This window comes from Drosophila takahashii, chromosome X, assembly GCF_030179915.1.
Source record: "Drosophila takahashii strain IR98-3 E-12201 chromosome X, DtakHiC1v2, whole genome shotgun sequence".
NCBI classification, from domain to species: Eukaryota; Metazoa; Arthropoda; class Insecta; order Diptera; family Drosophilidae; genus Drosophila; species Drosophila takahashii.
In genome coordinates this window covers 25048817-25075981 of record NC_091683.1, presented here as the reverse complement: position 1 = coordinate 25075981, position 27165 = coordinate 25048817, and the positions used below count along the sequence as shown (strand labels likewise).

Sequence of the window (27165 nt, the reverse complement as noted above, 5' to 3'; positions counted from 1 at the left end):
AAGTTAAAAACAAATAAAGTAATGTGTTTAGTTTTGTTTGTTTTCTAAAGATCACTCGGCTGATCGTGTGCCACCCCCACTCCCGCCGAAATGGCGGTTCGTATTCGAGTTCGGATTCTCGGGAGAGCCGCTCGCTCAGAAGAGGCGCCCTATAGAGACCTATAGAGGCACCGCCATCGTGGGCCGGCCTCAGTCTCTCACAGCCAGCGAATAGCTGCGCATCGCTGCGTTCGAGCGCCGAAAGAAAACTGAGCCGAGGAAAACGTATTTCCCACTTGCCTGACCATATATATTTTCCTGGCGCTGCTCGCACTCGCGACGGCCGACCGAAAGAAAAGTGCAGTGAATTGAACCGTTCGATTTCGATTTTGAATTACTGATTGATTTCCGATTTTGCGAATTTTTTTTCTGTTCGGTGCGAAAAGAAAAGTGCTAATTGGTGCAATTGATTGACACGATCGATCGATCTAAACACACAGATATATTCGCGAGGATCGTAACGGATCATTAGATCATTGGATCATTGGAGTGCTCGCGTTTCAAACATGGAGAACTTGAAGCCTGCCGTCGTGAATTGAAAGGCATAAAAAGGCAGAGTAGCAGACAGACGCAGTTCGCAGATCGCAGATCGCAAACAACAAACGAGTGAAGAAGCGAAAAAGTGAGTGATTTATTTATTGCACAGTCAGAGTCGGAGAAACAGAAACGGAGGCTCAGGTTATACATAGTTATATGTAGTTATATTTGTGCCCGTCCGCCGGCAGATCGCAGGTCCAAAGTGAAGCCCACTTGCATCTCTCATTTCGAATCGAGCATCTCGCATCTCGCATCTCTCATCTCCGATCTCCTATCCTATATATGCTCTATATGCTATATGCTACATGTTATGGTTTATGCTATATGCTTCATGCTTTATGGCTTATGGTTATGCCCGTCGGCTTGTCTCTACTTCTGTTTCGGAAGCGGCGGCGATGATCTCGGGATTTGTGGGTTTTGGGGGGATTGGGGGAACGCGAACGCGGACGCGGACGCAGACACACCGAAATGGAATGGAATTAAATTAAATCAAATGATAAAAAATATAAATCGTGTGTAGAAACAGAGGCAGCCCTCTGTGCAGAGGCAGAAACAAAAAGATATGGACAAAAATCGAAAAAAAACTGAATAACAGAGAAAGGAAAAGAGGAGAAAGAGAAGCTGAAAACCGAATCCAAATCCAAATCAGATTCTGAGGCACAATCATAATCAGAGAACCCCCATACCATACCATACCATACCATACCATACCATACCATACTATACCATACAGGGCGGACAAGTGATGAGATGAGATGGATGGACAGATTGGCTGTGCCATTGGGGGGCTACTGCTACTCCCGATTCCCATGTATTCAGTTATTCAGTTGCAGATACAGAAACAGCAAGAGATATAGATACAGAAATACAGAAACAGAAACAGAAACAGGAAGGAGGAGCTGGAAATGGAGATGAAAATGGAAATCGTGATGCAAAGGGTAAACCGGAGACGGCATCCGCACTTGTTGTCTCTAGATAGTATAAAAATCATAATAAATAGGAAATGCATTGAACTCCCCGAACTAATGTTGCTTACATAAGGGATATATGTTTGTTTCCCCTTTTTCCGAATGTCAAAATTCCGGAAAGTCTGTGTCTGTGCCTGCCAATGTAAAAATAAGTTATACAGATACAGATTCAAAAACAGATACAGATGGAGCTATAGATAAACTGTACTTGTGTGCTCTGGTTAGGTGATCAATACTTCATAAAAAACCTACAAATTTGCACTTTGAGCTCCAGATGTTCTGGCCAGGAATTCTTCTGGTTACACTTGAGTAAACAAGCAGAAAACCTGGCCATTCTAATTCAAATTCCAATTCCTATACCTAATCCACTAAATTGATCGGGTTGCGTTCCCATCTAGCTGTTGTTCCTCTTCATCAGCGTTGTTGTTTCATTAAATTCCCTGCCTTCTCGCTGCCCCACGAAAAGTGCTTAATGGTTTTGTCGCGTTTTGGAATTTACACAACAAACGAGAGAAAACAAAAAACAAGTGAAAAAGAAATAAAGAAAAAACGTTCAACCGCAGATTCAGAATCATAAAATTCGTGAGCGTTCAGCTGACAGTTTAATAAATGCCACTGCCTCTCGCTCTTTAGCATTCATCAGCTTCCATTTGCTGGGTTTGTGGATCGTGGATGGGATTGTGGAGGCGGTGGTGGGAGGTTCCTCTTGTCAAGTCTCGAAAGAGAAGAATCAGCAGCTGGAATTCTTGGCAAAATTTGAAAATTCCTCACTTATCACTCAAATATACTGTATTCCCCAGTTTAAAGACAACAACTTCTGTTTTTACACAGATCGTTAAGTAAAGATCGTTCGGATCAGACCATTTTAATTGTAATTTAACTAGAATCCGTCAACCATTTAGCTCTTTTTTCTTAGTACAAATGATTTCTAATTTTTGGGTTCATTCTGTTTACAATTTCTTAAAACCTTTTTCAACAATATCTCAATGGGGAACCCAAAGTCATGTCCCTGTGGCTGCGCCAAGATCATGACTTCACTTACTGCCTGCCACATCTTGGCGTTCTGCAGTTGAATCCGTTTGATGTGCATTTTATTTTAGGTCGCGAGTTAAAAATACGCCAATCTCTTTGCTGCTGGTGCTTTATTTTCTTTGGCAGCGACAGCCGCCAGCTGCTGAAAAGTGAAAAGTTGGGGAAAAATAAGGGAAAGGGGAAATACGAAGGGAAACGGAAGATACTAGTCTTGAGTTTGGTAATTACCAAATAAATTATAAAACTAATTCCGGTTTCAGGCGTGTATTTTTAACAAAGCCATTTATGCCAGCATTTTTGCATTTTTTTCAACTTTGACGAAGTGTAGCTTCTAAACTAATGAATGGATCTCAATGCTGCGTTAAGAAAGTTAGAGGGCATTATATTACCTGTATAATTAATATTTGATGGCCGAAATCGGTTTATCACAACTCAAGCTAGAAATTAAAAAAGTGTCAAAAACGTTTTTTACACTTGGTACCACACAAAAAATTGTAAGTGCCCTTTTCTTAATCAGAAAGATGTACCTTATCGAAAAATAAAGGTTTCCTTAAGTGCGTATTTCATTGATTTTTTTTGTAAACTGGTGTAATTGCATTGGAATGGATGCTCCACTTCTGATGCTTCACCTTTCTTGGTCTTTGGAGATTAGCTGACCCATTTCGATGGGCAGCTCCTGCTCCTCCATCTCCTCCTTCTCCTGGGCAGTCGCCTCCGTCTGAGTCTCAGCCTCAATTAGTGCAGCATGAGAGGCAGAAAACGCAACATGATTTAAATTGCTGTCACTGTCAGTTGTCTGACAACGGCGACAACAGCAGCAGCACGAGCTACAAAAACAACAGACAGAAGACAGCAAACAGCAAACAGAAAACAGAAGCGATCGCAAAATGTATCTTATAGATACACGGCCGCTGACATAATAATCTCCTCTTCTCTGCGAAGACTACCCCTTTGGCCGCCTCCAGTTTTGGCCAGAACTCAGACACATGGGCTAAAAATGAGATTCCGCTGTCACTCAAGCTGTCCAAAAAGGAGGAGGAGGAGAAGGAGGAGGACTGGGTGCTCGCCGAGATCAGTGATCGCTTTGGGTGCCGCAGCCATGATCCACATTCGGTTGAGCAATACGAAAAAAATATATATCTATATAGTACTCCTTGTGAATTCGCACAGAGAAACTATTCCATACGGTTAATAACAATTCAGAGCACGATCGCGACACTATTTATGGGTGGAATCGAATCGAATGGAATGGGATGGGATCTGCTTGGGCTCTTAGAATCACGATCACGATCACGATCGCCATCAGTTGTGGTTGTGGTGAAAGCATATCACCGGAACCATTTGGACAGGTTTCAAGTCGAAGAAATCGCAGGGAAATAAAATCTAATCAACATAGGCAAACGAGCTTTTAATTGGAAGGCGGAGGAAGTGCTATTGCCTTCTAGGGAGTTTCCGATTCGAAATTCATTTGAAGAACACTTGTCGCTCATGCTAATGAGCTCGAACCCCGTACTACGTTTTATTTTCAATTGATCGCCAATTCCAATTTCACCCAATGGATTCTCGTCTTCTGGCGGGTAACTCAATCCATCCGTTCGTATCCGAATCCGAACCCGAACCCGCACCCAGTGGAAGCCCAAGCCCCTGCCATCCCAGAGCAACCTAACCCCACCCGCTGTTATGGTGACGGTGGCCATAATGGTTGATTTTAATTAAATATTTCTTCTTCCTGTTGTTGTTTCCCTCGTTCGTTTGCTCTATGGCCCTGGCGGAGGCCCCCAGTCCATGTCCCAGTCCCTCACCCTGCCCCTATCCGCTTCCCGGTTCCCGGTTCCCGCTTCCCAGGGCATGACAAGTGCACGACCCCAGCCCATCATAAACCCATACCATACCATACCATCCAATCCAGAGTTGGTGAATGGGTTGTGATTGTGGCAGAGTCAGAATCAGAATCAGAAACAGATTTTCCAGGGAAAAACCCCGAAGCGGCTTCTCGTTTTTCGGGATCGGTTAGGGACACTACTACTTCTTTCCCTTCAGTGGAACGGAAGTGGCCAGTGGGTATTCCCTTTCCCATTACCCTTTCTGTTTTCCCTTCTTGTTTTCCACTTGGCTTGGCCGTCGCGTTCGCCGCATAAATAATAATCGCTGTCTATAATAGTTTGTCGTTAATGCGCCAAAGGAATCGAATCGGATCCGGGGAGGATTGGGGGTTGGGGGTTGGGGGATGAGCATTGAACCCAAGCCGCTGCCGTTGATAGCTGCAAGTGGGGAGTCGGTGGCCAGTGGTCCCAGCACCCGCCATCATTAAAGTTGATTGCAAACTGTACGCATTTATGATCAGCAGCACAACACAGCTCATCAACAACAGCCCGATGATCATGATCATCATAATCATAATCATAATCATGATGATAATCACGATGATGGCGTCGCATTATCAGCGACTGTATTAGTTTATTAGTTTGCCGTTGCGCGAATTATTTTTATTTTTATTTCTATAGAAGATATAGGAGATGGCTTCAGGTCTCCAGCAGCTATATCAATAAGCGGAGTTTTCCCATGGGAAAGCTGTTTTAACTCTCTAAGCGTTGTATTTAAAATATACTTGATGTAGTATACAAAAGTGTTATTGACCCAATACTAAATAATACAAATTCTATACTCAGTAGTATTAATTTCATATGAAATATTATAAACCGAATATTTTGTAGTTTCATTTCTTAACCGAAAGTTTCAATTTAATACTTTTGAAGGTATTCATTTAATACTCATCTTATTGATGCAAATTTGACACCTAATAGTGTAGAATTCATGTAACAATAGTTAGCTGTCTCCATTAAATGTATATATCTGTTGTATTTCTTCAGATGATGTCGCCAAGACTGCCGGAAGGAAGGGAGCAGGAATCAGGATGCAGGAACAGGATTAGAAGCAGAACGGAAACGACGGCAAACACAACGTTTCACAAGCGCCGGCGGAGAATCATCAGTCCCGGCAGCTACCTGGCCCTGCTCTTGCTCTCCACCACCTGCAGCCTGGTGGCCACCTCCGCCTCCGCCTCCGCCTCAAACACAGAGCTTGCGCCTGGGGATCCTCCGTGGGCCAGCCAGTTGGCCGTCTCCTCCAGCTCCTCGCCCTGCGAACCGCAGCATTGGTGGGACTCGCAGCGGGATAGATGCACTCCGTGCACCCGCTGCCAGGGCGAGATGATACCACTGCGTCCCTGCCAGCTGCACACGGACACCATCTGCGGCTCCATCTACGATCTCAAGATCGATTGGGTCGTCCTGGCCAAGACGGAGCCGAATTGGAAGGAGGTGAGTTAGCTGCCAGGGATTCACAATGATTTAGAGTGACTTATATCCCCCTCCGCCAGCGCCGAAAGTCTTCGGAGTACGAGCACTTTGAGCATCTGACCCACGAGCAACTGCAGCAGCTGCACGAGGAGGCGGCCGCCTCCTGGGTCCTCGACTGGCAGACCGGCGTCCTCTATGTGGCCGTGCTCACCTGCCTCATCTTCTTCTCGGTGGCAGCCTGCATCCTCATCCATCACATGCGCCAGTGGCGCCGCATGGAGCGTCGCCTGGATCAGGGTGAGTAGTGCTGAGTAGTCTAGCTGTAGTTGCCTAGCCCTAGTTACCTAGCCCAGTTAGCCTCCTCGAGTTTCACACGCTCCCGGGCACTTTTCACCTGCCCAAAGCTGATTGTAAATTCAGAGCGCATCGTTTGGGCTTCCAAGGGTTTCAGATCGCAGGGCCCAGAAATCCCTGCCTGCTTGGCATTCCCAACGAACCTAACGCTTTGATTGACCGTCAACAGGGAGAGCTCTTACATATTTATAAGTTTCGAAAAACGACGGGGGCCCAGAACACGACACTTTGATGTATGGAGGCCCGCCATTCCGACGGCGGCATCGCCTGTGCAGAGATTTCCAGAGAATAGCTGCACGATCAGCTGAATTCAAGGCATATTAAAGAGCCAAGGAGTCCAGGGAACGTATGTCCAAAATATTTTTGGCGCATGCGACTCGCGATTTGCATTAGCAATTAGCAAAGCAAAACAAGAGAGAACGCTATAGTCGGGTGCCCCGACTATCAGATACCCGTCACTCAGCTTAAGATGGATGATGGAGATATATAACTTTGATCGCGCAAAACTTTTTAACGAATGGTCCGATTTGAAAAATTTCTTCTACATGTCGATAGGTTTTGATAAACACAATAAAACTGCATTTTTACTTTCCCGAAATCTTTAAAGGTGTGGGCGCCATACACCTTTTAAAATCCTTTAGGGCGATTGTGGGCGTTAGAGGGGCCGTGGCGTTCGGCTGAAACAAACTTGCACTGCGTAGGAAGCTAAGGAATATGTGTGGGCAATCCCAACTTTCTAGCTTTTGTAGTTTCCGAGATCACAGCGTTCATACGGACAGACCGACAGACGGACATAGCTAGATCGACTCGGCTAGTGACCCTGATCAAGAATATATATACTTAATGGGTCGGAAATGCTTTCTTCTAGCTGTTACATACCTTTGCACGAATACAATATACCCTTTTACTCTACGAGTAACGGGTATAAAAATCTTAGGAGGTTTGCTTTCGAGTGGTACAGTTGCCCTTGGCAGTAGAAAGACCTCCTATCAAATGGAGCTACCAAAAAAGGGATCTCTGTGCCGCACAGACGTGGGCCACATGTTGTGTTCCAAGTCAGAGATGAGATTTATGCAGTGTTTTGATAGCGCTTCTTGTTGTTGATCTCCCCATTCCCCATGTAATCATAATTCAGGGCGTGTCGACACACCACGTCCCACGCAGCGTGTCCAGTGTGGAAAATTTATGGATCTGCAGCTGGGGAAAGGAAAGGAAAAGAAAAGTCGGGGAAAATCATGCCTGAGATTTGGGAACTCTTCAGCACTTGCAGCCGGAAATGAAACTCCACGAAGGGCAGGTAAAAATCTCACCTTAAAGTCCCCCTTTTATTCCTTCTTCCGCTCAAGGACAAGCGGATGTTTGTGGGGAAATTCCGAAATTCCGAAATCATGTCACACAAGCAGAGGGGCGGGGAAAAACATGTTTTCCAAGACACAGGAAGCGAGAACGCAAAGAAAATGCCCAGAGAATTCGGTGATCATCGACAGATTTCAAATAGTGTGACATGCGGAGGTATGGGAGGTATGCACTTGAGTTGCGGAGTTTCCCCGCTAATGGTGCCTGCTTCTACCCATTCCAGTCGCTTCCGCCTCTCGCGGGATCTATAAATATATCTTTCCTTTCCCAAATGATTGAACGGCGACCAGCTGCTGAGAAGAAAAACTGGGGAAGGTGCAACTGCAACTGCAACGGCAACACTTTCCGTTCAAGCGCATCATTGACAATTGGGAGCCCCAACCCCATCGGCACATCCTCCTTTTCTGGGGAGGCACGCGCTTTTGTGGCCTCCAGAAGGAATCCGCATCCGCGAGAAAAAATATATGTGGTGCGCTGGAAATGCTGTTTGCCTCTGGGATTTTCGCTCGCATTTCCTCTACTTTTTTTTGCTCCATAAATAGATCGACAGATTTTGTGGCTCCAGAAGGGAAAGAAACTGCTCCATTCATTGATTTTTTGTCCCACTTTGCGAGTTTTGCAATTCATAAAAACTTTCGCCTTGTTTATTATGCCTGCCTGCTGTGTCGAGAGTTCTCCAATTTGCTTCCTGGACTTTGATTTTCCCTTTTTCCCGTTTCCCAGCTGCCCACGTTTATGTTCACTAATCTTTTCCGTGGAAAAACAGGCATACACCTCATTTGGTAGCCTCGCATGTGCGTGTGTGTGTGTGGCCACAAAATGAAAATGGGAAAATGGAAAATTCGAATCCAATTGAACTGCGCAAATTTGAAAATTGTTTTGGCCTCGCTACGCTTTTCCCTCGGCTTTTCGGTTGTTTTCCTTTCCATTTTCCAAGAGATTTTATTGTTCGCGCTGCCGCTGGCCGATTGTTTATAATAAAAGGCGTTGAACGATGGACCAAAGGAAAGAAGACGCACATCATCCACGGGCGGTGGAAACGCAACGCGTCTCTCTTAAACAGAATATCTTAAAAGTCTTGAATATAGAATCTTGGATCTTGAATCTTGGGCAATGGAACTTAATTTTCTCGCCTTCCGAAGGCAGTTTATAAATAAATGATAAATTATCTGCCGCTGGCCTCGTTCGTTGTTTACAATTCGCAACGCGGAGTCGGGTAAACTGGCCATTGGGTTTCCTGTGCCTGCCACCTAATAAACATTACAAATTGAATACCAATTTCCCTTGTATTTTTTGCAGATGTGGAGGAGCTGTCCACCAAACTGATGGCCAAGCTGGCGGAGGTGCAGAGCCTGGACGGAGGCACCTTCTTCATTGGCAACGCGGACGCCCTGCGAGGACTGCCCGCCTCCGCAGCGGCGACGCATGCAGCAGCGGCACAGTCGGGAATCTTCCAGCCGCAACACGTGCTGCTCCCCGGTAAGTGTCCCAGAAGATCCAGGATCCCTACATCCCTAGATGCCACTTGAACGGACCCCGCAGGAGGCGAACCCTCAGCGGGAATCCCGGGGGAGAAGGTTAGGTTCCTTGGAGAAACATTTGCATGACCCTCACAGGACTTTTACAACCATTTGTAATGCTAAAATGTCACAGTAAGCAATTTCACTTCAAGTAGTTGGGAAAAGCAAATCAATTTAAAAACCAGGGACCATAAATAAAATATATTTGAGATATTTGAGAGAAAATAAAAGAATTTAATTTGTTATTATTTACAAAATTAAGTTAATTACTAGCACTAACAATTTATGTTTCTTATTCACTTTATATATGTAGCTATATAGCTTTACCTGTTTTTTCCAAATTGCAGTAAAACAACTTGTTTTAAAGCTTTAAAACTACACACAAAAAAAATTTAGTAAAATCAACTGTAATAATTGTCAAACAGGCCCCAACCAGCAAAATTGTCAATTCTACTAAGTAAATAGTCATTTCACAACAACAAAATACACACAATTAGCAAAGACACAAACACAAAGCAAAAACAAAATACACGTAACTATTTTAATAGTTACGTAACTATCTTTGTTGGTCAATTTTACCAAGCAATTTTTTTTTTGTGTACAAATCAGAGTAATGGTACCTACCTATTTTTTAGATTTAAGCCTCAAATAACTGTTATTTAGTAATATTTACGTTTCCTTTTTTAGAACACATTAAAAAACTCCATAAAATCTAAAATTTCTTGGAAGAGTTTTAAGATTAATGTTAGGGCTAGCAAAAAGTAAAAAGAAACCTAAGAAGGGTAAACAAGTAAATATAACGGGATTCAAGGAAAATAAACATTCCATGGATCGGACTATACACATTCAAGTTCGTAGGCTAGAGTTTAGTGACCTGAAACCATTTAAATGCAGATTGGCGTTAAGGTGACCCAGACCGTATCGAAAAAACCAAAAACTCGCAATGCAAATGCAAATGAAAATAATATCGGGAATGCGGGTGGAATTTAAATGAAGGCTGTCACTTGTTTTCGACAGCTACGCCTGTGGGCCTCCCATCTCATATCATATCATATGATATCATATCATCTCATCGTCTTTTCCCTGTTCTTCTGCCTCTTCCAGAGAAACGCGTGAAGCACCAGGAACGACGGATCCTGAAGACCCTCCAGCCGGGCAATGTCTACATCGAGGAGAGCAACGCGGGACTGGGCGTCATGGGCGTGCGGGGGTTTGCCGGCCCCAAGGGCTGAGCCAAAGGGGGACACTACTTAAGGAGTGGCGAAGCAAAAACGGAACCGGAACCGAAACCGGAACAAGAATCAAGATGGAGATGAACTTTGTACAAACAGCCGCTTAAAGGAGGAACGGATGGGAACCGAAACTATTATTATTTTTTATATTATTAATCTTATTCTAATTATTACGGTTTTTTTTTGTCCTAATATTTAATTGAATCGTTATGTTGACTTGTTTGTAATGCGCGGACAGATGAGGATGCGCCGGCTTCCCGTTGTGGGGAATCCCGAGCGATGCGGCTGAATGTTTTGTACATAGAGATGAGGCACCCACACCCACACCCACGTATATGATTAAAGCGATTATGATTAACAAATTTCTACTTAATGTAAATATTAAGGCGATCGAACAACGAAACCGAACGGATTCAAACGGCTCCAAACGGAACGGAACGAAACCAAGCAATAATGGCAACATATCAGCTACTATATAGACCGCATATAGACGCGCGTATTGTTAAAATCCTAAATCCCAAATCCCCACCATCATAACCAAGTTAAAATATATCAAACGAGAGCATTTTCCGGCTAGCTGCTACCGAGCTTAATCGAATTAACTGTAACAGTAATGGTAAAGATACAAATATAACTACTTATAATAATGAATAATGCTAATTAACGGATAACTATATATCGATAGGGAGAGATGTCTATGTCCTAAGTGCTATCAGTGTGCAAAAGCAATAAAAAGTTCTATGATTATACGAGATTGCGTGCTATGTTCTGTTTTTTGTTTGGTTGGGAGTAGCGCACTTTGCAAGATCTGTGTTCTAGATCTGATCTTCCGAACCACCCAGTGCTTTCGTGGCCCCAGAGTGTCTACCATATTGGAACTGTCGCCTTTCTTTATATACAATGTGCATTTGGAACACATGTTTATATCTATAGATGGATGCCATAGAAATGGGAACGCTGAATGCCAGGAAACGTCTTTCAGTGGAAATGAAAATGAAAATGGAAATAGGCTGGGTGCATTTAGCATTTGGCATTTGCATTTATACAGAATTGTCTCCAAGTTAACATTGAAAATGGTCAGCGACGACAACAACTACAATGTCGAATGCCTGTGCATTTATTAATGTTGCTCGCTGTGCAGTTACACAATCTCAAACGATGGCCGGCCATACAAACATGTTATTGCCTATAATAATTGTAAATGAAATTCGTATTTGTAGCTGGCGACGGTCCGACTGCGAAACGCGCAAAAAATTTCCAATGAAAAGTCTCAATCCCCCATTCCCATTTTCATTATTGACCATTCCGCGCACGGAACACTAGAGTTTCTGATGGGAGAGATTGCCCAGCCATGGGCTTCTGATGGCCTGGCCAGCAGAAATTAATTAGCCGCGACGTGGCATAAATTATAAAATTAAGAAGGGGGTTGAGTTCAGAGTCTAAAGGCAGCCAGCTATACCATCCATTACCATACCATCTTACAACAGATCGTCGCTAAGTGTCCGCTTTCACCCGCAAACTCCGCCAGGCGCCTCCTTCAGTTTCAGTTTTTCCCCCAGCTTCCCAGTTTTCCCCGTTTTCCTCGTTTTCCCAGCTGCCTCAGTGGCACATGCCAAACTCATTTGGGATATTTTTAACATGCAACCGGGGCTGCATTGTCGCAGCTGCTCAAGATCGAGATGTAAATGGAGATGGAGATCGGGATGCACTTGAGAACCGGATAAGTTGTAAAAAGCGAAAGCGGAAGGAAGTGGGCATTAGCCAAAAAAAGGGGGAGGGGATGAGATGGAGATACTGGGGTTTATGGTGCTTGGAAATTAATAGCCCATGGCTGCTTACAAATATTTTTTTTCGTTTTTTTTTTGGGGAACGTGATTGCCAATTGCTCAATGAATCAAAAATAGCGCCACGAGTGCGGCACTTGAATGGAGAATCGGGAATGGGGATCGGTGGATCGGGGGATCGTTGGAGAATAGGAGCTCCGAGCTTTGGAATGCGCACGTCTCTGGCTTTTGGAAACTCGGCACTTGGCACTTGGCCATTGGCCATTGGGCACTTGGCAATGGCAAACCTGTCCAAATGCGGTCAGCATGGCATTTGATACGCTTTTGCCGTCGCATTTGGACTTGGATTTTGATTTCGATTTGGCCATAGTGCCGATGTGATTGGGCGATTTATGGACCGCTTCCGTTTGGCCGACAAACGAGCGGCAGCGGAAATGCGAAATGAAAATTGCAAAACGATCGCAGGCGGGTTTATGGGAAAAACAAACAGCCAAGCGGGAAAACCAGCGGAAAGCCGACAGGAAATGGGTATTTTTTTTCCAAATGGAAGTGCAGGGAAAATCCAGCAAAGATCTGAATTTAGATATAGATATATGGACAACAAAAGCTGATAAGGGAGCTGGAATTGGATGTTTAAATCCCAAAAGGAACTTCAAAGCATTGTGGCTTTTGCTTGCTCCTGGTTCGTGTCTTGAGTAAGCGAATCCTGTTAAGAATCCACTTATAGATGGCGCCAGCGGTACTGAAATCCAGCTGGTTATAAACAACCCTCTCATTTCCCAAAAGAAGGTGGTTAAACGAGAGAAAAATTATGAAAAGTTTTAGGTGCAAAATCAGGGATGATACATTTTAAAAAGTAAAACGCTTCATACAAATTTTATTTGAGTTTGGATTTTTAAAACTTTTTATTTTTATTTTAAAAACGTTTTTACGTTTGCCTCACTTTGTAATCTCAAAAGGAACTCCTGGCTTGTGTCTCGGCTAAACGAATCCTGTTCGGAATCGACCCACAGATGGCGCCAGTGGTACTAAAATTCGGATGTTAAAAAGGCTGATGCATCATAGACTGACCCTCCAACCAACCCGTTTTCCCAAAGAAGCTGGTTAAACAAAGGGCTTCACCTCTTCTTCAACTCTTCCCACTCAGGATCCGAAACATGGTGAGCCACTTTTCCCCGACAGTCACACCTGTAGCCTACCTGTATCGTCCTTTATCCGCCATTATCTGCCTCATACCCTCTACCCTTCCAGCCTGCTGTATCCTTCTGTATCCTTTGTGTAATTGCACGTTGCGGCACGCGAAATTAAACAGAAAGATAGCTCAAGTGGATTGGGATGGGGATGGGCAGATAATGAAGCGGTTGGAGTGCCGAGGAGGCGGAGACCCACAGCTCGAGGGGCTGACTAAATGGCGAAAGAATGACAAACGCCCAGAAGGAGCAAAAGTTTGCGCTCACAGCAAAAGTTTGTGGGGGTTGGGGGTTGAGCATTGGGGGCACGGGGGTGTCATATCTCTTGCGACGTCTATTGTTCCCAAAAGTGTTTTTATTTAGCTCGACCAGCTCGGCAGCTCCGCAGCTCCGAGAAGTTTCAAGGCCTCCTTGATAACCAACCCCCACCCCCGCCCAAGCAAGGACCTCCCCCCCGTTGAGGAGTCCTTGCCATTTGCACAGACTTTACGTTTGTTTTATTATCTTTTATTATTGCCTTTGCTGCTTTTGTCTAATTTCGCCGTTGTCTTTTTCTGGCTTCCTCACCTCTTGGCCACCCCCCCAAACTCCCCCCGCCCCTTTTTTGTTGTCGCCTCGCCTTCTTTCACCCCCCTTCTCCCCGCCACCCCTGGTGCTAAATTGGCCGTTAAGATGCTAAAGATGCGGATTTCGGTGATTTACCAACTTGGTCGCCCTCGTCTTCCATCGCCCATTGTTTGTTTTTATGCCCTTTTCACGGGGTCTTATTGTTTTAGCCAAGGTACTGATTATTGCATAAGGAATATAAATAATAGTCCCTAAGTTGAGGATCCCGATCTGTTATTTTCAGCTACCTATGCAGGTTGTGCCAATGTGCAATTGTTAGCTAAATTTAAGGCAAATCAATGTTTAAGGTCTTATTTTTAAAATCATTGCAATAAAATGTTCATAGAATGTTATTAAGGGGTTATATACCTTTAAAAAAAAAAAACGAAAATTTTTTTTTGCTGAATCCTAAAGCATATCCCCTAGTGAACATCTTCCTAAATTTTCATAGAGATCCGAATAATAGTTCGATAGGAAAATTTTTAGAACTCGAAAGATCCAGTTTTTGGAAAAATTGTGACTGTATGCAGAAAAAACCAAATATTCTTGAAAATAATCGTTCACGAACTGGAAATAATACTATACTAATAAAAATTGTTTGGTTTTTTGATATCAGTTGACCTGCTGGACTTCCATCGTGGTCACCGGAGCCGCCATAAAAAAAAGGGTTCCGAAAGAATTGCCATAACTTCGTAAATTATTAATATTTTTTCAAGAACAAACGCTTGTTGTTTCGATAAAAACATGTACTATCAATAAATAATAACTTCAGTGTCATAAAATAATTGCTACACACCTGAAAAAAAATCCAAAGTTTCCCCAATTTTTTCGCTCAAAAAAGGTATATAACCCCTTAAAATGTCCGTTAACGGTTTTAGTAGTTTTTAAATTATTAATATTAAAAAATATACCATCCCATAATACATTATAGCAATTTAAACGAATTAACCAAAAACTTGAATTTTTAATTAGTTCTCAGTTTTCTAACATACCGCTATATCATTTTGAAAATCTTAAAGGAAAGGCAAATAAATCTTGATTACTTTGGCAATGATAAAGATTTAAAAATGTTTCCATACAAAATTTCGGTTTTCCAAAATTGCGAAAGAAACCCTAATCGCATCTATAATATAATGTTCCCACTCAAGATTCGTTTTTGCCTCACCGCGAGGATGCTCCATTCTCCACTATATTTCCCCTTTTTGTTTGTCATTTGCTGCTTTGTATTTGCTTTCCTTTATTTGCCTTTTGTTTCGGCTCCTTTTGGCCAAGAAGTTGTGGCGAAAATGGGCGCTAATTTCGCAATTTCGCTGCCTGCCACGCCCCCTCTAAGTTTGGCCACATAACGGTAGTTTGCGGCAGGATTGTCGAGGACAGATGGTATCGGATTGATTGCGGCCAGACGCGGAAGTGGATGCGGATTGCGGATGGCGGACTGCGGATTGGGTTCGATGGTTACTGTGTGTTTTTGGGGGTTAAGTGGTTGTGGGGGGTCAAGTGGCTGGCGGTGACCAGGTGTCCTGTCCTCCGCCCCTTCATTCCATAGGCTTCATTAGCTGCGTTTTTCTGCGGGCTGCGCCCATTTGACCCTTCTGGATGTGACGGTGTTGATTTTCACACAACGCAGCGTGAAATTAGAAATCAACAACATGTCCTGTCACAGGGACTGCACAAAGGAGGGGGTTTTGGGGGTCACAGGGTCGATGGTCAGGTGTCGCTATTCGGCAAATCAGATTTGTCTGCCAGCGCTGCAGTTTCACTGCTCCTGCATTTTGCGGTTTCCGTTGGCCGTCGTCTGCCGCTGACAGACAAAATTAAAATGTCCCCGGCTGCCAGGATGCAGGATGCAGGATGCAGGATGCAGGACGAAAGGACAGGGCAGGGCAGCCCGTCTGCGTGTCACTTAATGACCAATTTGCCAGGAATCAGTTGCCAGGAATCAGAATTCAGAAAGGAGGGACCACAGCTGTCGCATTTCGGATTCCGCGCTTCGCTGCGATAAATCTTCAAGTCATACTAAATTGGCAGGCAAACAGCCAAACACAACGCACCACAAATCTTAAATGATAAGCACAACTGACAAGGACAACACAACGCGGAGGAACATGGCCCACAATCGCGCTAAGAGAATTACAACATGTCGCAGTTTGTTTCAAATTTGAATAAATTTCAAATTCGTTTGAACACCTCCTCCTCCTTCTCCTCCTCGAAAAAGTTTGCGCTCGGCTACAATTAACTTTTAAGTATGCCATTTCACAGATACCGCAGATATCGCCGCGATATAAAAAGCTATATGCATCCCCCTGGAATGGAGCGGGGTTGAAGTTGCCAGCAGCAGTTGAGAAATAATTTCCAGCAATTTATCATGTCACAGCGAGCACAACAATGGAAGCAGCCCTCCAAAGGGGTAAAATGAACTGCGATTACCCTGCTTTTTGGTATGATTTTATATAATTATGTGATATGGATAATATAAAAATAATAATGTAAATAATATATAATTTTTTATATAAGCCATTTGTACTTATTTAGGATATAAATATTAAAAAGTGTATAAATTAAACAGAGTTCTTCGTAATTTGTGGAAAGATAGAAAACCAAATAAATAAAAATTAATAATATTACATTAAAATTAATAATACAAACATAATAATACATAAGAGCAAATAAAATATAATAAATTATTGAGTAATTTTGTGATAATATATAAAAATTAAAATAAAATAAATAATATATAATTTATAATTAAATTAATAATACAAACATAATAATACATAATAGCAAATAAAATATAATAAATTATTAAGTAATTTTGTGATAATATATAAAAATTAAAATAAAATTAATAATATATAATTTATAAAAAATCAAATATAATAAATTATTGAGTAATTTTGTGATAACATATTTTAATAACATATTTTTAATAAACAAACAAATAGTATGCAATAATTAATACCAGTTTCAAGGCATTTTATGGTATGTTTTCCAACCTAACTTCAATATCCCAACGACTCCTTTATTGAAGAGTATTAAAAACCAAAGTGCGTGCGATTTCCGTTTCCGCTCCTCTGGCAGCCATAACGAATTTTTGCATAAATACCACAGGACGAGGGGGAAGTTTTAGACTTGGACAAGGACAGCTTGTTATTCGCCGGCCATTTATCTAGCTTAATGAAATTTGCGAGAAATCAAATCGTGTGCTCTTCTCTGGCCCGCTATTAGCTATTAGCCACAAGCTGCAACCGATGATCCTATCCCCATTCCTATACCATCTCCCTCCACTGACACGTGCGCAATTAAATTGACGCGCTCTTGACGGATTCCCTTCGAGTTTCAACCAAAAGAGCGACCGGGGAATTGGCCAACTGCCGTCTAGCATTTATCAAGTCTGTTTTTCTATTTTTTTTTTGCGATCAAGGAGGGCCTTGGGATTATGTTCCTACAGCCTCAGTAGCTAGCACGTGCTGGGAGGCAGTTAGATTGGAGCTGCGCTAGCAGCAACATCAAAAATATTTTAAGAAAAAAAGTACAAAAAAAGTTTTGGAAAAAAAACGAACATTTTCAATAATTTATAACGCGTTGTTTTGAGATACCTTTAGGATAAAAGTTTTTGGAAACCGGTCAGGTGAGTGCCGAATCCTACACTATTTTTGGGAAATTTTGTAAAACCACTTTTAATCCAACATAACGAGAATAAATTGATCGCGAAAAAAAGAGAAACAATTCGATTACCAGTTTACCACATTCGCTCGATCCTCTAAAAACTAAAGAGCTATGTTACCATACGATCTTCTATTTACGTGATATTCGTAGTCATAAAACGTCTTCCACCAACTAACTTCTCAATTCCCTTTCACATTCCATTAATGATTAGCCTTAGTTTAATGAATTACATGAATTTTAATTCAAAACAATACTAGAATTATATACTAGAATATACTAGAGTTATTATTGATATACGGCATTGGGATAGTGGATTTTTTGGTGCATCCTGGTGCACAAAATCGGTTTCAGTGGGCTTTCGTTACATTCCGTATCCCGTTATCCTTTGCCACCTATCTAACCGTCCATTGGGCTAACCGTCTGGCCACGCGTAACCGTAACTAAACATTTGCATTAGGCGCCGTGCCGCAGAAACCGCTAAACAGGCAGCTGGCCCCCGGAATGCAAACAGTTTAAATGACAGCTAGCGGCGGGGATTCGGGATTGGGATCGGGATTCGGGGCTTTCGGCCTGTCGGTTAAATAAATTTTGTGGCAAATCGCAAAATCGCCAAAAGGGCAAGCCCTGCTGCGCGATGCCGCAATTGGCAATCGACGCCACAAATCGCGTTTTAAGCCCTGCGTGCGATTAGTTTAATTGCCATCGAAGGGGGCAGGTTGGCAGGATGTTGGTGCAACAGGACAATGCAACATTTGCATAGCGGTCGCTGTGGTCCTCGCACACACCAAACGCAGGGACTCGCTTTCGCTTAATGCGAAAATAAGGATTAACCAATGAAATTTATAAATGCCCAGCTCTCCAACAACCCGGCCCACTGTAAATTGAGTGCATAAATTGGCCGCATCGTCCGTTTGTCCAGCCAACTGGGAGAACTGGGAACTGCGACCAGGACAGGCAATCTATTTTGGATTAAATCAAATCGAAATAAACGATTTTTAATGGCCTGGCTGCCGTTGTCCCTTGTCCGTTGCGTTTGTCCGCCCGTTGTCCTGGCTCTTGGCACAGTGGCAAAAACGAGGTCATTAATTATTTCTTCAAAAGCAAAAGATAAGCCCAACCAGACCGCCCCACCACCCAGATCCAGATCCTGACCCCTTCGAGGGTTCGGCTCTCGCATCCTTTTTGGCGTTTTGTGTCATTAGCTTAAAACCGTAACCAGAAAGGACGCAGGACAATGGTCAACCGGCACACACACACACACAAACACACACGCATTATCCTCCATGGCGGCCGCATGTGGCACCAAAAGATTAATTAATCTTTAAGGACTCATTGTGCGGTGTTTTTGCTGTTGCAACCCACTCCACTCCCCACTCATTAGGACGGAACGGACTGAAGGACAGTTGGACAGGACATTTGCATGTGCAGCGACGCAAAATGAATTTATGGCCTGGTCCAAACGAAACAAGGGATTTGTGAAATCTGCCTCTAAATGAATCTCAACCCCCCCTCGAATTCTTGGGATCCCTGCTCACTAAGCTAGACATTTGTCAACCACACTTCCTTCCTCTTCTTGTGGCATTTATTTTGATTAGCCATTGACATTCATTTCTATTTGTTGCTTTCTTATCGTAAGCCGCCCATCACCATCATCATCGGGATGACCAGTAAAGTCTACTGAGAAGCCATCTTCCTCCTCCCATCTTCCTGATTACTGTGGCACGCAACTTGGGGATGCCACACATAGTTTCATCTGCCACGGGAATTTCGTTTCGTTTGTCAAAGTTTCACGTATAAAATATTTACAGCTGATTATTTGCCCAGGTTAATGCCTTTCTGTTAGGAAAACGAGAAGGGGGGAGGTCCTGGCATTAAGTGGAGCGACAAAGTTATCCTTTGATGCGCTCGGGCGGCATTCCCTCTAATTTATTAGCTGGCACACGTGAATTATTGCTGCGTCTGAGAGTTTTCAACTCTTCGACTTTGACTGGCAACTGGGAATTGTTGTGGCTCCCAGTTGGGGGAATGGGATGGAGGCTGAGCTACTGGAATAGCAAACCAAACTACTGCGACTTGAGACCCTTTGGAATGGGAAGATCCTTTGCCACCCATGTTCTCGGAAATATAATTATTTTTGGTGGCAAAATACATTTTCTATTGCCTGGCATAAAGGTCTTAAACTTTAAATACCTAGGTTACTGAAGTTCAGAAATAATATATATAAAGTAAATGTATAAGGAAGAGGATGTGCAGGTCTTTAGAATCTTTAATTCGAATTTTGGTTTTAGGATGTATAAGTTGTAAAATTTTTAAAGAGCTCTTTAGGCTAGTTAAACCTAACTAATTTTAATAATTGGGTATTGGGTTTATTTAGATCAAGATGTAATACCGATAAGAAAGTTCCTGAAAAAAATATTTAAAAATTAATAATTTGTAACATTTAACAACATAAGCTCCTAGAATTGATTAATTTATCCTTTCATGCATCGTTTAGTTGGCTACTTGTGTGTTAACCAAAGGTGTAAAATGTAAAACAACCGTGGGTTTATTGAAAACAAAGTTCCTGAATAAATATTTAAAATAATGTTTAACATTTAACAAGAACAAACCTCAAGGTATCATTCATTTAACCTTTGACTTCATGCATCGTTTGCTTACTAAGTAAGTAGTGGACATTACTTAAAAAGTTGCCTACACAGAGAAAATTATGCAACGTTTTAGGTGCCGTTTTCATATAAAAACGTTTTAAAAATAAAAATGAAAACGTTTTAAAAATGCAAAGTAAAATAAATTTGTATGAAACGTTTTACTTTTCAAAATGTTTCACCCCTTATTTTGCACCTAAAACTTTTGATAATTTTCTCTGTGTACTTGTGTGTTAACCAAAGGTGTAAAAAGTAAAACAACCGTGAGTTACGTTCCGCCGGTTAATGGTTAATGGTTAACGGTTGATGGTAGTTAATGGTAGACCAGCTTAGTGGCTCCCGCTTTTAATGGGCCAAGTTTACGGAACGGAAACTAGAGAGCCACACTTGGAGGCCAAAGGAGTTGCAGAGTTGGCTGTTAAAATGATTAATGACGTGTGTGTGGCATGCACGTTAACGCCCTCGCGAGTGGGCGAAGTTGGGGGGAAGTTAAGGAAGAGGAAGCCGGGACAGATGTTGTCATAAATAAAAAGAAGCTGAAAAGAAGATGAAGATGCCCGTGGGGGGTGGTTGAACTGCTGGTTGACTGGGTGAATGGGTGGCAACATGTAAATAAACATACATGTGTGCGCAGTTATTTATGCATGTGTGGGCGAGTCTGTTTGGGCCACATTAATGTCAAATCAGCCGCATAAATTGCGTAAAACGCTCAATTTATTAAACGAAGCATGTGGGGGGCGGAGGACGGAGGGCGTGGCCGTGACAAGTGTATTTGCCAGTTAATAAATGTCGCAATCACTGGGGAGCATTCCGCGAATCCACCTTTTAAATATGAAATGGAGCGAAAAAGGAGGATGACAAGGAGGCTGCATAGTTAGGTGAGGACTTCGACGCCTGGCGCATCCTTTCGCATCCTTTCACTGAAGCGTCCTCCACTCGAGGACGAGAATTGGCGCCCCGCCTGCCCAAGTGCCAATTGTTCAATTCAGAAATTGCCATCAATCGATTTGGCTTATTGTGCCGGAATCATCGTGGTGCTCCGCAATTCGGAGGAATAGTGACAAAGGCAATCACAACAGCGTAGATTCAGATATGCCCTGGCCAAAGGGCTCATAAAAATTTTAAATCGCTTTCACAAAGCGGCCAAGTCCAAGTCGACCGGTGAGCCACCCTTTTAAAGTAATAAACAGGAAAGTCTAAAAATTAAAAACACAAGCGCAAGTTTTAAGTAGTTCATTTATAAGAAATATCTTGATAAGACCATCCTACTTTTTCTTAAAAATAGCAACATATAAGATATCAAAAACTGTAAAATATAAAAAGAATATATAGTTTTATATAGTTTTAACTAAAAGTTTGCGTTAAATTATAATATTAATAATCTTAAAAAGTCTTCTAATGGCCGCGTTCTCAGCTCTGATAGTTTAAACCTTTAGTTTAACCTGCGGATGAGAAAACGGAATAACTCCAGGAAATATTATGTTCAGAAATTTGTGTTTCTTCTTTAGGTGATAAAAATATAGAAACTAATCCTCTGCTTTTCCCACATTCTCTTGCTGTAACTTTATTTTACAACTTTCAGTTTGTAGTTAACGATAAGTAGGCTTTAAGTTTAACCTGAGGTCCAGACAACGGGCTTTAAAATTTGGTAGGGCAAACGATGGTCGCATATTCCCCGGACTTGCCTTGGATTTGCTTGTTTCGCGTTTTGTTTCGCTCTCGTTTTGCAATTGCACGGAAGGACGAAGGACGTGCCGGGCCCTCTGTCTTCGCATGTGTGTGTGTGTAGGTGTCAAGGGTGCTGTTGTCCTGGCCGGGAAATCCCCACCCCACCCCGGGCTGGATTGCATATTTTGCTGCCTCACGAACATGAGCGCTCGTTAAACGGATGAGTTAAAAGTCAAAAGCCCTAAAGGATTTTATTTGAATTGCGGTCTGCGCCGCGCCGTTCGACGTCTCTCCTCCGGGAGCATCGCCTGCTGGCACCCCTTTCTCCCTTTTGGTCCTTTGTATGCCATGTTTTATTTAAAGTTTATCTTCGCCTTCGTCCTTTTCGCCCGCTCCTTGCGCCCCGCTATCCTGGCTTCACGCTAATTTCGCGCCAAGGCGAGGCAGTAAAAAATATGCGCAAAATAAAATGTGGAAAAATATTTTGACGCAAGATGGAGAACAAAAGGGTTTCGTTTCGTTTCGCTTCGTCCTTTCGTCGGCACGTCGCCGTTTCAAAGCCGTGTTGAAAAATATTTGAAATAATTGCAAAAATGTTTTCACAGGATCTCCCCAGGAGTTGCGGGGGCTTGTGTTGTGGGTTATTGTCTTACAAAGAAGTTTCCCCCTACCCCCACCGTTTACTTGTTCATGCGAAGCACGTCCTTGGACTGAAGCTTAGACTACGAGTCTGGCATAAGCAGAGCTGATCTGATCCCTGTGTCCGTAGCTGGCAGCCCATCAGAAACGTATGATTTAATAAGGACACGCTTACTCAGGTGGCTCGGCAGCTAAGAATACAAGGATCAGATCAGTTCTGGTTATATACATATATACAGGAGGTCCTGTGCCCCCTCAGAATGTCCGAACCGGCAGTGCCCGCCGAAGAGCTGTGCTCCACCATTTCGAACGCAGACATTTCTAGCTCCTCCAGCATGTCCCTCGCATCCACGGCCATCGACCTCATCCACACCGGTCTGCCGCTTCTCGAACAGAGCGCAGCCGACCTGGAGTCGCTGCCGGAGAAGCAGGATGCGGAGGCCAAGCAGGAACCGAAAGCAATGGAAGAAGCTGTTTTGGAAACGATAGCAGAACCACCAACAGATTTAGCTGCGGATGTAACAGCTGATTCCCCATTGGAACCACCATCGGAACCCCTTGCGGAACCACTACCTGAACCCCTACCGAAAACTCTACAGGAACCCCTGCTGAAATGCTTAATAGAACCCCTACCACAACCGGTACAGGAACCCCTACCGAAACCTCTTCAGGAATCACTACCACAACCTCTACCGGAACCACTAGTGAAACCTGTACCGGAACCTCTGCCGGAAAATACAACAGAACCTCTGCAGGAACCTCTAGCGGAAAAACAACCACAGCCCATACCAGAACCCCTATCAAATCCTTTACCAAAAGCACTACCGGAACCCCTACCGGAACCACCCCTACCGGAACCCCTACCAGAACCTCTACCAAAACCACTACCAGAACCACTACCAGAACCTCAAGAAGGTCGACCAGAGACGCCCGCTGGCAATCCGGAGAACCAGGCCCAAGCCGAGTCGCCTCCGAGCATCATGGACATCTCGATCAGCGCTCAGATGTCCCCGGACGCCCCCGTCTTCTATCCCATGGGCTCCTGTCTCGCCCGCCTGCTGACCAACGGAGGAGGAGGAGGAGGAGACTCGGGACAGGACAGTCCAAGCGTTCCGCGGATCTCGCCGCCACGGAGCGCCTTCGAATACGGAACTGGTCCGTATATCGGCCCAGGAGGCGACATCCCGCGCAGCTATCAGTTCATCGATCCAACGGCCACCGGCGAGCGGAACTTCAACAGTTTCGGACTGGGCATGGATGACCAGGAGATGGACGAACAGCAGCAGGCGGCGCAGCTGGCGGAAACACCAGGCGTATCGTGGGTGCCCTACTATTTCGGCAGTCCGCGAACGAGGACAACGGGCGAGGATCCTTTGTCGCCGGAAACGGGAGCAGCGAGGAGCAGGAACAACAGCAGGAGCCACTGCGAATGCAGAGGCGAGGCATCCGAGGTCGGGACATCCACCGAGTTCCCATCCTTCGAGTCCTTTGCCGGGCAACTGGACGAAATCGGTTTGGCCCGCGACGAGTTCATGGCAACGCTGCGCAATCTGCTCATCCGGGCGAATGACCTGTTGGCGCCGCTACTCCAGGGTCCCTTCCAGCACATGACGCCCATCCAGATGGCCGAGTATACCAGCGCCATTCTGGAGACGCCTCCCCTGCATCCGAGTCTCTTCATGCCGGCGGTAGGTTATCCAATCTTAGTTGTCAGAATCGTGATCCTAACTCATCCCTTAGAATGTGCCACGTCCCTGGACGGGGCTCACTGGTCTCAGCCTGCCCTACGACATCCATCCGCACAGCCTGACGCCCGAGGACTTGGCCCGCATCCAGGTAAGCTGCAGGTGCTATTCGAGGCCAGGTGTCACCGCCGCCAACGCCGCCCATCCCCCAGGCGCTGCCCAAGCCCGTGGATGCCGCCACCCAGACGGAGTTCCGCTGCATGTGCATGCTACTCTCGCAGGCAGGATCTGCGCCAGCATCCGGCGACCTGCGACCTCCAACGACCTCTTACTTCCCAGGACAAGCGATGAATGGACCACGAATGCGGGTTCCTCCGCAGCCATATGCAAACCCGGGAACTTCACAGAACGGACAGGCACAGCCGCAACCTCAGCAGCCCTACGGTTTCTGGGGCAGACCCATGCGTAAGTTCGGTTATCGAAAATATCGATAATGTCGATATATTCAAGCTTTTATTTTACTGCTTCCACAGCGATGGCGATGCATCCGCACCAAGTTCCGCAGCATCGCATGCCCCGACAGGCCGCCTTCCAGCATCCACCGCCGCCGCAACGGCATCCACATCCGCAAGCGCATCCGCAGCCGCATCCGCGCCCGGGAATGCAGCCCGGTCATCCGATGGCGCACCACAAGATGGGCGGAGCAGTGCGCTACCCGGAGGCTGGTAACTATCGTGGCTATCGGCTGCCTGGTCCCTACAGTCCGCGGAATCAGGCGAGTCGCTACGGCGCCATCGGCAGTGATCGTCCCGCCGAGAATAATGGTAATATTAATGGAAGGAATCATTACCAGAACTCCGGCTACCGTGGTAATCCACTCTATGCGAGAACAGCTCTCGGCAACAATCAACAGCAGATGGCTTCGGTTGCTCCGAATATCGGTCATCTCGGTAATCCCATCGGCAATCCTGTCCAGCCCATGGATCTGGGCATGCAGCTGAGATTGAATCTGAGTGCGGAGGAGGCGAATGCCAGCAGACAGGTGGCCTCCGACTCGTCGCGCACCGAGTCCTCGGCCACCGAGAACACCAGCTATCACTCGGAGCGCCGGGTGAGCGAGGAGAGCAGCTACGTGGAGGCGGAGGACGAGGATGGGGACAGCGAAGAGGTGGACTCCGAGGGGGAGGAGGACGAGGTCGAGGGCGGCGAGGACGAGGATGACGATGATGAGGAGGAAGAGGATGAGAATGAGAATGACGAAGAAGAGGATGAGGATGAGGATGAGGAGGATGATGAGCAGCCCCGTCAGCTGTCTGCTCCCGATTCCCGTTCCTACTGCTTCGGTGAGGTGGAGTTCATGAACTACGTCATGTCCGAGACGCCCATGCTGCCCAATCCCGGCCAGCAGCCAGGAGCCGCCGCCTATATGGAGCACGGCCTGCCGCCAACTCCACGCTCGAATGTGCCCTGTGCCCAGGTGACGCCCCACCACCTGCCCACCCACTTTCCAGGCTATCGTGCTGCTCGGGAGCAGCCTTCCCAGGTCATGCCTCCAATGAACCAGATGCCTCCCATGGCTCAAATGTCTCAAATGCCTCAAATGTCCCAAGTGCCTCCTATGACCTCCATGCCAGGAGGCAGTTACCCACCTACCGGCATACCAGATGGCCAGTTCAAGGAGCCACCGCCAGGATCACAGGATCATTACTACAACAACCAGCAATACAATGCCATGTACGGCCAACCGCGACCCAATTTCGACTACAATGCGAGCATGATGGGTCAGGAATCAGCTCCGGTGGCAGGACCCAGCATGTACATGAGACCACCACCTCCCCCCACAGCAGCACCACCACCACAAGGACCTCCACCTTCGTATCCCATGCGACAGGAGCGCCCAATGGCCCCCATTCTCTTCGAGGTGGGCGGCAATCGCAGTCATAGCACTGGTTCGCCCATGATGATGCAGAACGTGATGAGTGCCCACGGACATGGACGCGGTCGTGGTCGTGGTCCCAGTCGTGGTCCTAGTCGAGGTCCCCATGGCCACCACAATGCCTATGGCCAGATGAATCAGATGAATCAGAATCATGGAATGCCCTTCAATGGGCAGATGAACCAAATGGGACAGATGCCGCCGCACATGCGGAACCATCAAGTGAACCACCAGGTCAACCACATGGGCCAACCAATGGGCAGGGGAATGGGCATGGGCCTGATGCCCCTGCCCGTCCAGATGCTCAATCCGAATCGCATGGCCCAGCCGAATGTGCAGCAGGGAATGCCCATGAATCGCTCGACCATGAGTCCTCGCCAGTATGCCAATCACAATCCCAATGCGATGCCCAGCTATCAGCCTCAGCCGGAGATGAACAAGATGCCACCGATGGCGGAGGGAGGAGCTGCAGCTGGATCCTCCACACCTCGTGTGAATTTCGCGGCCAATGTGGCGAACAAGCCACGTGGTGGAACTCCACGTAACCAGGTGGGCACTCCGAGACCGGGAGCTCCTGTTCCTGCGCCGGTGGAAGTGGCTACTGGACAGCAGAAACCCATCCAACCTTCCTATGCCTCCATGCTGCAGTAAAAGTGGGATTTTAATAGTTCCTTCCATATGTCCTTTTTTTTCTCTTATTTTTTTTTGGTCAAATAAATCGCGCACAATCATTCCATATTCATATAACGATGTGCGAATGGCAAATCGCGGCTTTAGACATGGTTACCCCTCCTCCTACCCCTTTACTTCGTAATCCTGCGTATCCTGCGAGCCGAAAAATAAATGTATTTACGCCGTGGAATTCTCAAGTGGGCCACAAGGACGAGGGTGAACCCTTTGAACTAATCGGGCTAATCTTTTACGCTGCCTGCATTCTAAAGCGTCCTTTTGCCAGCCGCTGGCGGGGATTCAAAAAGGAGGTCCTGGCTGGGGTTAAAGAGCTCCCTGT

The 27165-nt window shown here is 45.2% G+C and overlaps 2 protein-coding genes across 4 annotated transcripts; both read left to right on the top strand.

The window, feature by feature from the left end:
• Nucleotides 1-181: 181 nt before the first annotated feature.
• Nucleotides 182-11089, top strand: wgn (Tumor necrosis factor receptor superfamily member wengen). Its single transcript, XM_017146964.3, has 5 exons — nt 182-661; nt 5447-5896; nt 5956-6172; nt 8885-9064; nt 10210-11089. The coding sequence occupies exons 2-5, from the start codon at nt 5447-5449 to the stop codon at nt 10335-10337; spliced, it is 975 nt and encodes a 324-aa protein (XP_017002453.2). The 5' UTR covers nt 182-661; the 3' UTR covers nt 10338-11089.
• Nucleotides 11090-17386: 6297 nt separating this feature from the next.
• Nucleotides 17387-26901, top strand: LOC108060961 (histone-lysine N-methyltransferase SETD1B-A). Of its 3 annotated transcripts, none has more exons than XM_070218560.1 (5): nt 17387-17545; nt 22775-24223; nt 24276-24371; nt 24433-24685; nt 24754-26900. In XM_070218560.1, exons 2-5 carry the CDS (start codon nt 22796-22798, stop codon nt 26805-26807), a joined length of 3831 nt encoding a protein of 1276 aa, XP_070074661.1. In that variant the 5' UTR covers nt 17387-17545; nt 22775-22795; the 3' UTR covers nt 26808-26900. The 3 variants fall into 3 exon arrangements, with proteins under 3 accessions (XP_070074661.1, XP_044252072.1, XP_070074662.1); XM_044396137.2 differs by having other exon boundaries at nt 17388-17545; nt 22795-24223; nt 24754-26901; XM_070218561.1 differs by having other exon boundaries at nt 17394-17545; nt 22861-24223; nt 24754-26901.
• Nucleotides 26902-27165: the final 264 nt, after the last annotated feature.